Below are 15,174 nucleotides of genomic sequence, written 5' to 3' on the forward strand. Positions count from 1 at the left end.
CGTTAAGCTCTATTAGTTATAGTCCGTAGGGGTCGCTATATAACTCCCTCGGCTAGTTTCGTTATTATCCTCGCCTACCTTCGTAGCGGCGGTATTAGTATAGTACCGTACCTCGGTTATCTCCTAGTCGCTACTCCCGTCGCTAGAGTTTACGTTTATAAAGTCGATTATCGAATTTAACCGTAAGTTTAATTATTTTATAAAGTTCTTCTAGTCGGTTAATCCTTATAAGTTTATCCTTAACGTCTTCCTTAAGTCCTCGTTTAAAGAGCTAAATATAGGTATCGTTATCGAAGTTAAGGTACGAAATAATCTATTAGAATTCGGCGGCGTATATATTAGCTAATCTAGTCTATTATAGCCGATCTAGTTATCTCTCCGCTATTCTTACGGTATCGATATTACTAAAGGTTTATTCTAATTTTTTCTTAAAAGTTTTATAGGATACGAAGATTTCTTTAGTAACGTCTCCCTAATCCCCTAGGGGTTTATCGTTAAATTCCTAGATATAAGGCTTAAACTATTCGAATACCTATCCGTAGAGATAGGTAGAAGCGTAGATTACTCTATTAGCTTCTGCTATATAATTAATTAAGCGGAGCTATATATCTATTTAAGTTAAGAAAGAACGAAGCTTAGTTCGTTTACTATAGTAAAACTTAGACTTCGGTAGTTTAACCGTAGCCGGCGTACGGGTATTACTTACTTATACGAGCTATTCTTATAACTAGGATATTATTTCTATAAGTTATACGTTAGTAGGTATAGCGTTCGATCTACTCGAAACGTTACTTAAGGTACTGTTATTACCTACTATAATAACTATGCTCTATAGTTTAAAAATAGGGCGATTAATATATTACGCAGTACCGACTAGTTACTATAAGTTAGAACGTTCGGGTTATACTTACCTAGTTCTAACTACGGATTCTAAGAGTATCTCGTAACCGTACCGTTACTATACTTAGCCTTACGTCGGGTTCGGGTCCTATTAAGTATCTTATAGAACGTACTAGAGGTACGCGCTAAGTAGGTCAGTCACTAAGTATTACTACGAAGTAAGCTCCCCTACTTATAGGTTAGGTTATCTTAAAGGTAAACTATAAAGTAGAGTACTAAAGGTAGTAACTAAGTAATAATATATAATTAATCGCGAAGAACTAAATATATAATACGAAATAAGTGTCCTTATATATCTAGCCCTTCCTACTCCTAATCTACTCCCTAGGAGTATATCTAGAGTCGCCGTATACCCCGTTATCTACTCCTTGGAGTTACGCTGGGAGTATATCCTTGGTATTACGTGTTTTACCGGTACCTAACACTTAGGGCGTAATCTCGGTGCTGGTAAAATGATGGCCGTTTCCTGCGTTACGCTAACCGTCCCGTAGAGTAGACACGTACTGGTTGTAACGGTTAGTCGTATGCCGGTCCTGGCTCCCGCCCGGGATGTCCGTCTTGGAGCCCTGCTGGGGCATGCCCAAGTATACCGAAACGTACGTGATAACGCTAGTCTCTAGCGTCCGTAGAATGATTGGTCTACGGTTGCCCTCAAATAGCTGCGGCCCCCGCGCCTTCTTGAGGTTCGTAACAACTAAGTCTACGTACCTAAGAGTAAACCTCCGGAAGGATATTTTATTGCGGGGTAATCTAAAATAATTAGACTATTCTATCTATTTCTCTATCTTCCTATTATAGTTAGGAGGTATTATATATATACTAATATAATCACTCGTAGATCCTTACGTAGTAGTAAGGGGTTTCGGTTATCGCTACTTTTCTAAAGACCCCGAGGTCGCCGATATCGCCGACCGTAAGCTATCGCTCGTTAGGTCTTAATACTATACTACTACGCTAGAATAGATAGAAGAAAGGTTCTTAGAGCTCCTAATTAACCTGATTTTTCCCCTACTCTCTCCGTTATATAGAGATCGCTTTAGGAGGACCTCCTAATAGTTAAGATTTACTATACAGTTAGGCCCTCCCGTAAGCGGCCGTAGAAGGCTACTTAGTTTCAGAGGTTTGCTACTATATAAGATAACGGGAGTGTAAGAGTATATTCTATTATTATCGTAAGCGAATATATCTATAAGGATATAAGTGCGGTCAAACATAGCAGAAAGTACCCGTAAGGGGCCGAACATGTAAGGTTAAAGGAAGGTAAAGTACGCCTAGGATCACAATATCTTAGTTTAATCTACGCACGATAGAGAGATCGGACTAAATTATCTTATTATAGGGTAAATCGGCGTATAATTAGATGCCCTATCATATTTAGATCAGCAAGATAATTATACATACTATTTTTAACCTTTAGTAGCCAATTAGAATCTTTCTTTCGGCTTCCATATACTAAAAACGGACAAGCTTGCCGCCGAGTGCTTGTTTTCCGTCGTTTCATCCCATCTTATACGTTGATTCGGTCTGAATATATCCCTGACATATCACAATACAGATAGACTGCCCGATCTACGGTTGAACTCTTGATAGTAGGGGTATATCCCTACGATATACTAAATTAGCGTACAAAATCGACCAATAGATCGCGAGATGCGAAGGTTTGCTCTGGCGGGGGTAGAAGATCAGATAGTTGACTACCTTGATTAGTAGTAGGTTCGTCGATAATCAGATCGGTAGTAGGGTTATCGATAATCAGATCAGTGGTAGCAGTAGTAGGGTTATCGATAATCAGATCGATAGTAGGGCTATCGATAATCGGATCGATAGTAGGGTTGGTAGTAGACATAGTGGTTTATATAGCTGTTTGATTGGTTATTTGATTGGTTTGGTTGGTTTGTATGGTAAAAACTGAACAGGATAGCTATAGAGAAGAGAGAAAGAGAGAGAGAGAGAAAGAGAGATATTATAAACATTAGTGGTTGCTATAGCGATATCAGATAGATCAGGTGATTTGATTATGTAAAAGCTCCTGATACTGATTACATAATAAAATGTTGTGCCCCGAACAGAAATTCTGTTGTGTCCCGATCAATTCCCGTAACTACTAGGGTATTATATAATACGTCGGGTTACCTACGGATAGGTACCCTAGGTAGTTTAGTAGGGTACTTTTACACTACAGTTTAACTACAGTTTAGCCGCGACCGGCCACTTTTCTTTTATCTACGTATATATTTATGTGTACTAGTACACTTTCGGGTCCGACAAGGACTGATTTTACACGGTAGACTCGGGTCGAGTCTTATTAAGTAGGGGAGGATGTGATCCTAGGCGTACTTTACCTTCCTTTAACCTTATATATTCGGCCCCTTACGGGTACTTTCTGCCATATTTAACCGTACTTATGTCCTTATAGATATATTCACTTACGATAATAACAGAACATGCTCTTACACTCCCGTTATCTCAATAGCTAGTAATTATTATAGCTTCCGGTAGCCTAGTTAGATACTACCGAAATTTATCTTACGGCCCCTAAAAGACCTAAACCCTTACTATCTTACGTTAAAGTATCCTAATAAGGGTAGTCTAAGCAAGCAGTAAGGCTGCGTAGGAAGTTATATTGGGATAGTTAATATAGGTAGGTGTGATATAATAAAGATACTTAGAAGGGGAAGAAAAGATGTGAAGGAAGCTTAGTTCAATTATTATTTGGCTAGGGATTTGATGGATATTTATATCTGATTCTGGTTGCCACTGGTTGTCACCAGTTGCATAGTATTGGTTGCTATTGTATGGTTATGATATAGCTTATGATATCGTTATGATATAGGTGGCTGCTATGTAGTAGCTTATGATATCGTTATGATGTAGGTAGCTGCTATGTAGTAGCAGGAGGTAAATTCATGATAAGATTTCTGGCCGAGATATCTAGCCGTTTTGACCACATCAAATATATCTTATAGGTAGGCCCTTGTAGGCCCTATATCTTAGAATAGGAAATATTATTTTAAGATATTAAGATAGATATAGAATTCTTTTAGATTTTTATTAAAATATTAGTAAATCTATTCTATCTAGATTATTATTTCTACCTTAAGACTAATAATATTCTAAATAAAGATTAAGATCTATATTTTAAAATAAAACTAGTTTTTTTTAGAGTTCTAGTTAGTATTTAGTAATCTTTTCTTTATATATCTATACTATTATTACGCGGTGCCGACCGGTCACTGTGAGTTAGAGCGTCCGGGTGATACTTGCCTGGTTCTAACTGCGGATTCTAAGAGTATCTCGTAACTGTACCGTTACTATGCTTAGCCTTACGTCGGGTTCGGGTCTTGTTGAGTATCTTGTAGAACGTACTAGAGGTACGCACTAAGTAGGTCAGTCACTAAGTGTTGCTATAAAGTGAGCTCCCCTACTTGTAGGTTGGGTTGTCTTAAAGGTGAACTGTAAAGTAGAGTACTAAAGGTAGTAACTAAGTAATAATGTGTAATTGATCGCGAAGAACTAAATATATAATACTAAATAAGTGTCCTTATATATCTAGTCCTTCGTAATAGTATAAGTAGTAGATAGTAGAGTAGTAGATGAGTCTTAGTACGATCTACCCGTATACTAATCTACCCTTCTACTACTAGAGATTACGTATAGTTTTACTAGTATCTAGTACTTAGGGCGTAATCTAAGTGCGGGTAAAATAGTAGCCGTTTCCTATATTACACTAACTACCTAATTATATAAGTAGGTATTATCCGTAGTGGTTAGCTATAGGCCGTTTCTAGTTCTCTTTCCGGAATATCTTAGGGCCTTCCGGGGTATACCTAAGTATACCGAAATATATATAATAATATTACTCCTTAGCGTCCGTAGACGATTAGTTTACGGTTACTCCTTAAATAACTACGGTCCCTACGTCTCTTAAGGTCCGTAATATTATCCCCTCCTTTCTAGTCCTTTATCCTTAAAGGATTTCCTTTTAAATGTTAGTGCCCTCTTAGATAGATATAGTGTTTTTCTATTTTTTCTTCCTACCCTATTATATCTATTTATTATACCTAAACGTAAGGCTAACTCTGTTCTTAAAGGTATTCCTAAACTTCCTATCCTACGTAATTAGGTTACTAGTCGTATTTATTAAGCTAAATATATTATTATAAATAGCTTTATCGTATCTATTCCTTACGATTATTATTAGGAATCTAGTAAAAAGTATATAATAGATCAGAGTTATCGATATTCTAAATATACCTTCTATACTCGTACTAGTCGGATATATAAGCGAGAGTTTTATACTAGTCGGGAATAGGATTTATTACGTTACGCTAAAGATAAACTTTCCTCCGATATCGAAAAAAATAAAAGTAAACTCGATTTATTAGAACCTAAGTTAAGCGATTTACAGTCTCGTCTCGTAGAGCTATATTAATAATTATTAAATAAATAAAAATAGTATTAGGAAGCTATATCTCGATAGTATCGTCTACGAAAGTAAATAGCCTTCCTTAAGTAAAAGGGTTTTAAAATATTAGAATATAATACTAAATTATTAAGAATTCTTAATAAAAAGACGTCGTCCCTAGAGTAGGCTACTCCCTCTACCCTTAAAGTTTAGTAGTTAGCGTCTACTGCTAAGAATCCGAACTTTAATTAGATATTTTAGGAGATTACTTAGTTACCTTTATCCTTCTAGGATAGTTTAGATATTTCTAGGCTAGGTAGTTCCCCCTTCGCTAATAGAACTATTAAACTAGCTAGTAGTAGCCTATTAGGTTCTCGATAGGTTCCTATATATTTTCTAAGGTATTATATCTTTACTATTTTACGAGGTAATAAGGTTTCCCGTTAACTTTATCTATCGCTAGGATTTCCTCGACCTTATATTCGTTCTCCGTTTCTTCCTCGATTTCTACCTTAGTAGCGATTTTAGCGTTTCTAGGTACTTTTTCTAATAATAAGATATAAAATATTATATAGATACGTCGTATACTATTCGGTAGTTTTAGACGATAATTAAGTAGTCCTATTTTTTCTATAATTTTAAATAGTCCTAGTTTAAGGTAATCGAGTTTCGTACTAGGTCGTCTAGTATAAATATTACATCGTAGGAGGTAAACTTTCTCCCCCTCTTAGAAGTCCGGTGCCTCCTAGCGTAACTAGTCGTAGTAGAACTTTATACGTATATTAAGAAACTCGATATCTCTAGATAGTTAAAAATATAATTATTTTATCCCTATCGCTAGTAGTCGTAATAATTCCGTAATTAGTCGTTTACTAATAGGTTCTCCGATAATTATAGGATTAAGCCTATAATTTACGAAGAATAGTATTTCTTTAGTCGTCGAGTATATAGTATTATTATATATAAATTATACTATTAGTAATAATCCTATCTAATTATTTTATTAGTAGTTTATATAATAACGTAGGTATTATTCTAGGGTCTAGTTAACTTATTCTATTTATCTATTAGTTTAAGGATAGTATACGGTAGAGAGTCTATACTTAATACCGATCTAATCCGTAAGTAATTACTATATATTAGATATAAAGAGTTTATCTCTATCCGAGGTAATCTTACTCGGTATTCTATAGTTAGCGAATATATATCTAAGTAGTAGATTAGCTATTATCTATACGTTAATAGTTTCGGTTATCGGGATTATATATACGTATTTAGTTAGTCGATCTACGACTACTATAATTATATCGTTTCCTTCTAAGATAGGTAATTTCGTAATAAAATCTATAGTAATCTACTCCTATAGTTAGGTCGGTATTTCTGCTACCTATAGCTCTCTATATAGTATATATCGAGTCGACTTATTTCGTTAATATAAATCGTATTACTAGATATATTTTTTAACTTTTCTATATATCGCTAGGATATAGTAGTTCTGTGTAATTTTCTCGATTATTTTTTCGATTTCTAAATATCCTTATATTAGTTCGTCGTAGTATAATTAGATAATCTTAGTTTATAAGTTTCTAGGAACGTATACTAAGCTATAAATATAGATTAAGCTATTTCTAGTTAGCGTAGTATTATTACCTAAAATCTTTTATATTAATTCGTCGTTAGTTATAGCTTCTCGAATCTTCTATAGCTATTTATTATCTTATACTTCGCTAGTTACTACGAGGATTTAGTAGTTATAGATAATATATCCCTCGTCGTTCGTAGTTAGGATAGTAGGTACTACTTCTTTAGTCCTAAGTTCGTAGTCGGGTTATCGACTTAGTACGTCTACGACTATATTTTTAGTTCCTTTATAGTATACTATCTTAAAGTTATACTAGGCTAGGGTTTCTATCTATCTAGCTTATCGCTATATAAGTTTTTTCGTTATTATAAAGTATATAAGGTTATAGTAATCTATCTATACGATTACGGTATATTTCGCTCCTTCTAGGTACGCTCTCTAGGTTTAGAATACTAATACTATAGCTAATAATTCCTTATTATAGATATTATAATTAAGCTCTGCTAGGATTATTTTCTGAGACTAAAAGATAATAGGTCTAAGCTTACCGTTTTCTCCTAGTTATATAAGTTATATACTAAGTACGAAGTCTAATATATTAGTTTCTATAATAATTAGTACGTCGTAGTTAAAGATTATAAGAATTATCTCTCTTATTTTCTTATTATATATTTCTTTAAGTTCTATAAACGACTTTTCCGCTTCGTCGTCCTATTTAAATAGTACCCCCTTTTTAGTGAATCGGTAGAGTCCGGCCGTATATTATAAGTATTTCGGAACGAGCTTTCGGTAGTAATTAGCTAATCCGAGGAAGCTCTAAACGTCCTTAACGTATATCGGAGTTAGCTATTTAAGAATACTCTTAACCTTATCTTATTCTATCCCTAACCCGTCGGGGCTAATAGTATATCCGAGGAAACTCGTTTCCTAAATATAGAACTTGTATTTCTTAAGTTTAAGTGTAACTTTTACTTCTTTTAGCTTCTGTAGTACTTTCTTATTATATTTAAGGTATTCTTCCTTAGTTTTAGAAAATATAAGAATATTATCTAGGTACGTAATAACGAACTCGTCGAGATATTCTTCTAGTACGATAAAGATAAAGTGTTAGAATAATATAGGTACGTTAGTAAGTCCGAAGGGTATAATAGTATATTCGTAGTAACTAAACTTAGTCCTAAATACCGTTTTCTATTCGTCTCCTATCTTAATTCGAAGTTAGTTATATACGTTAGTGATATCATATTTACTAAAATATTTCGCTCCTTAAATAATATCTTATATCTCGCTAATTAGTAGTAGCGGATGTCGGTCTTTAATCGTAATATTATTAAGTTATCGATAATTAATATATATCCGAAGTTCCCCTCTTTTCTTAGGTATAAATAGGATTAGGTATCCTACTAATAATTTCGATTTTCTAATATTTCTTTTCTTAAGATTATCCCTAATATATTCTTATAGTATCGCTAACTCCTTTTACGATAGTAGGTAAATTAGTATAAACTTTAGTTCTTCGCCTTCCTTAATCTTAATCTTATAGTCGAACGGACTATATTCTAGTAGCTTACTGTCTAGTAGTAGCGTAAATATATCCTAGAATTCGATATATTCTTCGGGGATCTTATATTCTTCTTCTAGCGCTCCCGTAGCGTAAAGGGATATTTCTTTATTACTAACAAGGATATATTCTTTAAGTTCCTTATTAGTTATATCTAGTCGTTATTCGGTTATCGCGATGTCCCTAATATCGGTTAATCTCTTATTAGGCCTATCTCCTAGCTAAAAACTCCTCTTAAGTTCTCCTTCGTAAGGGTTCTTATAAATACCTACATCCCCTTCGCTAGGTCTCTTTAGCGCTTTTTATATCTTATCTCTAGTCTATATCTCGCTAGTTTATCGATAGTCGTATCTATTAAATAATATACGTCCTTATTACTAATTAATAGCTAGGTTATACTTCCTTAGCTAGGATACTCCGAGTACTATATTATATTCTCCGAGGCTTATAATATCGAAGTTAATTATCTCGAAGTAGTCTCCGATAACTACTAGTAATAGTCTACTCTTATACGTAATCCCTAGTCCTAGGCTCTCTCTATTAAGTCCGATAATAGATTAAGGTTATAGCTTTTCTACGCCTTAGATCTTATAGTAGTATTTATACCGTAGGCTTATAAAGTTTCCTATTACTCCCGAATTAAGTATTACTTTAGTTAATCGAAATACGATATTAGCAGTAATCTTTATATATACGCCCTACGTAGTAGCTACGAGGTACTATAGTCCGGTATTTATTCTCTGGTCTCTATACTAGAGTCCCGTATATTCCGAGCTCTAATTTAGTTTCTTTTCTTATTATAGCGGCTTTAGTTCTAGGCTGTTTTCGACTTTTCCCGCTATATATATTATATACCCCTCGTTATAGTATCCTATTATAGATCTAAGTCGGTAATTAGGGTATTATACGTATCTTTAGTATATATAATAGTCTTACTAGTATAGATAAAGTCCGTCCTCGATCTTTATCTTTAACTAGTATAGTTCGTATAACTAATTAGTGATTTCGAGGGCTTTATTAATTATCTAGTTATCGTTTCTTTTTTTATTTCGAAATAAATCTTAGAGTTTATTCTATAGTCGTTTAATATCCGCGATAATATTAGCTTTCTAGGGTTTTTCTTAAGGCTATTTAGTTATATCTATCCCTAGGAGCTAGGGTAGAGTCTCTAGGATCTCTAGGGTTCCTAGAATCTCGATTAGTATTTTTAGGATCCTTACGCCTTACTCCTAGTACTTATTAGATAGTTTATAGGAGTCGATAGTATTTCTAGGGCTGTACTAGGTCTATCCTTAACTCTCGATATTTTCCTAGTCTATCTCGGGGAAATTCTCCGTTATATACTCTACGCTATTTAGGCTACGGTATTTAATATCGTCCGTAAAGGTATCCGTAATTTTACCCTTTATAGCGTTCCTTATAACCTTTATTTAGTCGTCGTAGGCGTATTTAGCCTCTTCTAGGCTTAGTTCCTATTCTTTAGGCCCCTTAGTAGCTCGTAGCTATTAGGGTTAGACCTTACTATCCTAAATAGCCCTTAGCTATTATAGCTTTACGTTATTACGTCCGTTATCTCGCTCCTACGCCTATAGCTTTACGTTATTACGTTTATTATATTTATACGCCTAATATCCTAGCTTCCTATACTCGAAGTATAGATTATTATCCTTCCGCCGTTTTTCTTCTTCGGTCGGGAGTCTCGCTGCGTTAAGCTCTATTAGTCGTAGTCCGTAGGGGTCGCTATATAACTCCCTCGGCTAGTTTCGTCGTTATCCTCGCCTATCTTCGTAGCGGCGGTATTAGTATAGTATTATCCCTCGGTTATCTCTTTATTACTACTCCCGTCGCTAGAGTTTACGTTTATAAAGTCGATTATCGAATTTAACCGCGAGTTTAATTATCTTATAAAGTTCTTCCGGTTAGTTAATCCTTATAAGTTTATCCTTAATATCTTCCTTAAGTCCTCGTTTAAAGAGCTAAATATAGGTATTATTATCGAAGTTAAGGTACGAAATAATCTATTAGAATTCGGCGGCGTATACGCTAGCTAATCTAGTCTGTCGTAGCCGATTAAGTCGTCTCTCCGCTGTTCTTACGGTATCGATGTTACTAAAGGTTTATTCTAATTTTTTCTTAAAAGTTTTATAGGATACGAAGATTTCTTTAGTAACGTCTCCCTAATCCCCTAGGGGTTTATTGTTAAATTCCCGGATATAAGGCTTAAACTATTCGAATACCTATCCGTAGAGGTAAGTAGAAGCGTAGATCACTCTATTAGCTTCTGCTATATAATTAATTAAGCGGAGCTGTATATCTATTTAAGTTAAGAAAGAACGAAGCTTAGTTCGTTTACTATAGTAAAACTTAGGTTTCGGTAGTTTAACCGTAGCCGGCGTACGGGTATTACTTACCTATACGAGCTATTCTTATAACTAGGATATTATCTCTATAAGTTACGTATTAATAGGTATAGCGTTCGATCTACTCGAAACGTTACTTAAGGTACTGTTATTGCCTACTATAATAACTATACTCTACGGTTTAAAGATAGGGCGATTAATATATTACGTAGTGCCGACCGGTTACTGTAAGTTAGAGCGTCCGGGTAATACTTACCTAGTTCTAACTACGGATTCTAAGAGTATCTCGTAACCGTACCGTTACTATGCTTAGCCTTACGTCGGGTTCGGGTCTTATTAAGTATCTTATAGAACGTACTAGAGATATACGCTAAGTAGGTTAGTCACTGAGTGTTGCTACGAAGTAAGCTCCCCTACTTATAGGTTAGGTTATCTTAAAGGTAAACTATAAAGTAGAGTACTAAAGGTAGTAACTAAGTAATAATATATAATTAATCGCGAAGAACTAAATATATAATGCTAAATAAGTGTCCTTATATATCTAGTCCTTCGTGATAGTATAAGTAGTAGATAGTAGAGTAGTAGATAAGTCTTGGTACGATCTACCCGTATACTAATCTACCCTTCTACTACTAGAGATTACGTATAGTTTTACTAGTACCTAGCACTTAGGGCGTAATCTAAGTACGGGTAAAATAGTAGCCGTTTCCTGCGTTGCACTAACTACCTAATTATATGAGCAGGTGTTATCCGTAGTGGTTAGCTATAGGCCGTTTCTGGTTCTCTTTCCGGAATGTCTTGGGGCCTTCCGGGGCATACCTAAGTATACCGAAACGTACGTAATGACGCTACTCCTTAGCGTCCGTGGACGATTGGTTTACGGTTACTCCTTAAATAACTGCGGTCCCCGCGCCTCTTAAGGTCCGTAACAACTATCTCTACTAATAGACTATTTCTATATAATTAACTAAGTAGATAATCTTTTTTCTATTAGTTTTATATTTCTTTAGGGCTTTTTTAAAAGATTATTAGAGATCTAAGAGCTATTTTTATTATTTCTAGAGAGTATAATTAAATTTAAAGATTAAGATATTTTTAAACTTAATTTTAGGCTTATCTTTTTTAGAAGATAAATAAATATATTAGTAATAATATAGTTAGGATTTAGATATATTTCTTAGGTTAAGCTTAGTTTCGAGGATAGTTACTTTATTTTATAGGCTTTTTAGTTTTTCTAGTTTTTAGATTTTTTCTTAGATAGCTTAGATATTTATATCTAGCTTAGTATCTATAATTAAAAAGATTTCTTCTAAGATAGGACTTAATAGATTATTAGTAAATACTAAGAGATTTAGTTTAATATTAGTAATAATACTAAAATAGTTTCTTAGTATTATAATTCTTTAGGTAATCGAAGAAGAAGAATTAGAATTATTATAGGGTCTATTTATAGGATAGAAGGCCTATTAATTAGGTAAAAAGGAATTAGTATAGTTAGATTAAAATAAAGACTAATTCTTAAGGAATTAGAGGAATATAGAAAGATATAAGACTTTTATACTAGAGTAGTTACTCTAGTATAGAGTAATAGTAGTATCTCGCTATATTATTAGTATATAGTAGGCCGAGGTATACTACCTTCCCGAAGCGGGGTAACTCGGGGCTACTCGGGTAGAAGATAGGGGTCTTACTAGGGGAGTCGGTATATTAGATACTAGGCTACGTAATCTCGCTTAAGTAGGGGTACTTATTTCGTAACACTATTCTTCTTCTCTCAATCTCTATTATGCTAACTAATGACGCTAATGATAGATACCTCTCGCCCTGGCGTGTAGAGGTATTTAGTTGATTTGTAACATAGGCCGCACAAAGCGCAGCCCAAACTACTTGTAATACTATAGCTAGTATACCTAGCCTCTATCGCCGGCGGGGGCGGTCCTAATAGGTATAATCAGGTTTATAGTCATCCCAATCGAGCGGTAACGATATCCGACTAACTATTTAATAGCGCAGAGCGTTATATATCTCGCAATCGTGGTCTAGTTAGGGATCGAGGTACAGCGGCTGCGGGGGCGGCGATAGCGGCCGCCAGTATAGGGGGTACCGGCGGGCCATAGTACGGCGGGCGGTAGGGGCAGTAGTACTATGTGTATAGGTCTTGGGGATCATCGTTAGCCACCCTCATAACCCTCTAGGACGCTGCTACCCTTGTCAAGTGCTTAGTTACTAGAGGTAAGTTATCCCTTTATGTGCTGATAAATGCTTTATGATCGAATAGTGTATTAGCTCTAGATCCCTCTTCAAGACTAAGTCCGGGAATGAAAGTTTTCACGAAGGGTTGGGGCTTGCTCCATCAACTTCAGTTAGCCTTCCTAGGGCAAGAGCAAAGACTCGTGAACCCACTAGAGGGTCAACCGGCTTACCATTATACCAAAAGGCAAATGGGTAAGTGAAAATCCAAAACCACAAAATTGAAGGCCAGCTAATCTCAAAAATACAAGTCTCGCTGTTCTGTTTAGAGTAGTGTAAATGGGGCGCAGACTTCACCCAATATGCTTGCACCCACAATGACGGAGCCCATCACGGTAATGCACCCTACCATAGAATGCGCCGAGTTTTAGCAAATTCAGAGTTTTCAATTCCACGTAATCGACCCGAAAGGATCCGTTTACCTTCGTATTTCTTCAATAATAGTCGCCCGACGGTTTTGCCCCGCGCCCCGATCGTCTAGATTTTCAGGGCAACATTGTGGCGTCAGCTTGGTGATCGAGACCCTCTAAACATTCATTTTAGGACCCAGGGCGATGGCGAATAATTGGGCTCCTGTGGGGATCTTTCGGCCGTTCCGACCTGCATTGGGTTAGGTTGACGTTGATCTTTTGGGGGCAGAAATGTCTGGGTAGAAAAGCTTAATTTAGTTCTATCCAATCTTACTTGTGGCTTTTGGGACCCATATAATCCTCCAACGAGCCCATTGTCGCATCCAATAGGATTATCACTAGCAAAGAACTGTGAAACATTCTATCTCACGACGCCCGAACTAGTTGACTTGTTGGGCGAAGATTTTTAGCAAGATCGTGTAAAAACACTCTCTTGTGGTTAGGTGGCTCGACTTTGCTCCTAGAAGCCCTTTCACGTGCCTTGTTGCAGGTGCCTCTGCTCCTACGAGGTTCTTGGATGAGTGTTTCGTAACACACCACAAAATCCTTCAGGATGCCTTCGTCCACAAGTGGCATATCTGGAAATATAGCGGAATTATAGGTCCGTAGGCAGGGCTAGTCCGACCAAGGAAAATTTTCCTTGGCAATCACTTCGCTGCCGCTCTAGATACTCGTATTATTTAAAGCGAGGTGGCCTAGACACCAGGCAGCATTTCTTCACCATCCCCTCCCCCTTCTAACTCACCGTCGAGGTATTATCCAACCAAGTCCTTAAAATGTGAGTTAGGCCTTATCAATATAACTAACATCCTTGTTCTAACTAATACATAGTAGCGACGATGCAGCTTCCTTTTTTGATCGCCCTCGGTCTGCTTTCAGCAGGAGTGCGAGCGCTCGATTGCGAGCAAGCGTATGTTCGAATGGACGTAGGAGAACCTACTATCGAGCAATATACTCTACAGAGCGCAGAGACCAAAGTGCAGCAAGTAGTCAACTCACTACTAGGCCAAGGCTGTATTGCAAGCATGGATGCCCCTCATTACGACGCTTGTTACAACGCACAGGAGAATGATGGTTCCAACGTTTACCGGTGTGGGTTCAGACTTTGGCGTACTAGAAAGTCATGCGACCCTGGACAAGATCTTGTGGGTCAACTCAATCACGCCTTTAAGGGCCCTGGAGCATGGTCCGAAGCTCCGAACTGGGGAGTATGGGATATACAAACAACTGGCAATGTTCACTGTGGTTCACAATGATAGGCCATCCCTTCGCTTCCACTCGAGAACAAAGCGCAGATGTTAGACCAGATTTGGTGGCGAGCCCGAAATTGACCCGGCGTGTTTTGCTGGTGGTTCAATGAATATATCTATCAGCGAATTGGAGAGTTTCTTTCAGGTTCTCTCATTGATTGCTCCTACGCTGCTTGTTTCCTTTTGTATGTAACCTTGGCTTTGTGCAGCAACGTGGACCAGTTTACTCCAAGTATCTTAGCATAAACCCGCTCCTTTTCATCCTATTATCGGAAGAGATAGATGGCTATTTAACATGCCCGCTATTTATCAGTTCCTCTAGACCTTCCCTGAATCAATAAATCCCTATTCCTATTCCCGGTAGAGCTTCCTTAGTTACAGGTGCTATACAGGGATTTGCGCCTTCTGGTTTCCAGCGCGCCTTCTGGTTTCCAGCCCAGTGCGTATGCGAAGCCG

At 36.5% G+C, this 15,174-nt stretch overlaps 1 protein-coding gene across 1 annotated transcript; it reads right to left on the reverse strand.

Annotated features, from left to right (window-relative positions):
* Nucleotides 1-2,518: 2,518 nt before the first annotated feature.
* N7482_006371 (uncharacterized protein) lies at nt 2,519-2,746 on the reverse strand (the record flags this gene model as incomplete). Its single annotated transcript, XM_056688496.1, has 1 exon — nt 2,519-2,746. The coding sequence occupies one exon, from the start codon at nt 2,744-2,746 to the stop codon at nt 2,519-2,521; it is 228 nt and encodes a 75-aa protein (XP_056540925.1).
* Nucleotides 2,747-15,174: the final 12,428 nt, after the last annotated feature.

The sequence above is a fragment of the Penicillium canariense genome, assembly GCF_028826845.1.
Source record: "Penicillium canariense strain IBT 26290 chromosome Unknown utg000004l_segment0_segment0, whole genome shotgun sequence".
Taxonomy (NCBI): domain Eukaryota; kingdom Fungi; phylum Ascomycota; class Eurotiomycetes; order Eurotiales; family Aspergillaceae; genus Penicillium; species Penicillium canariense.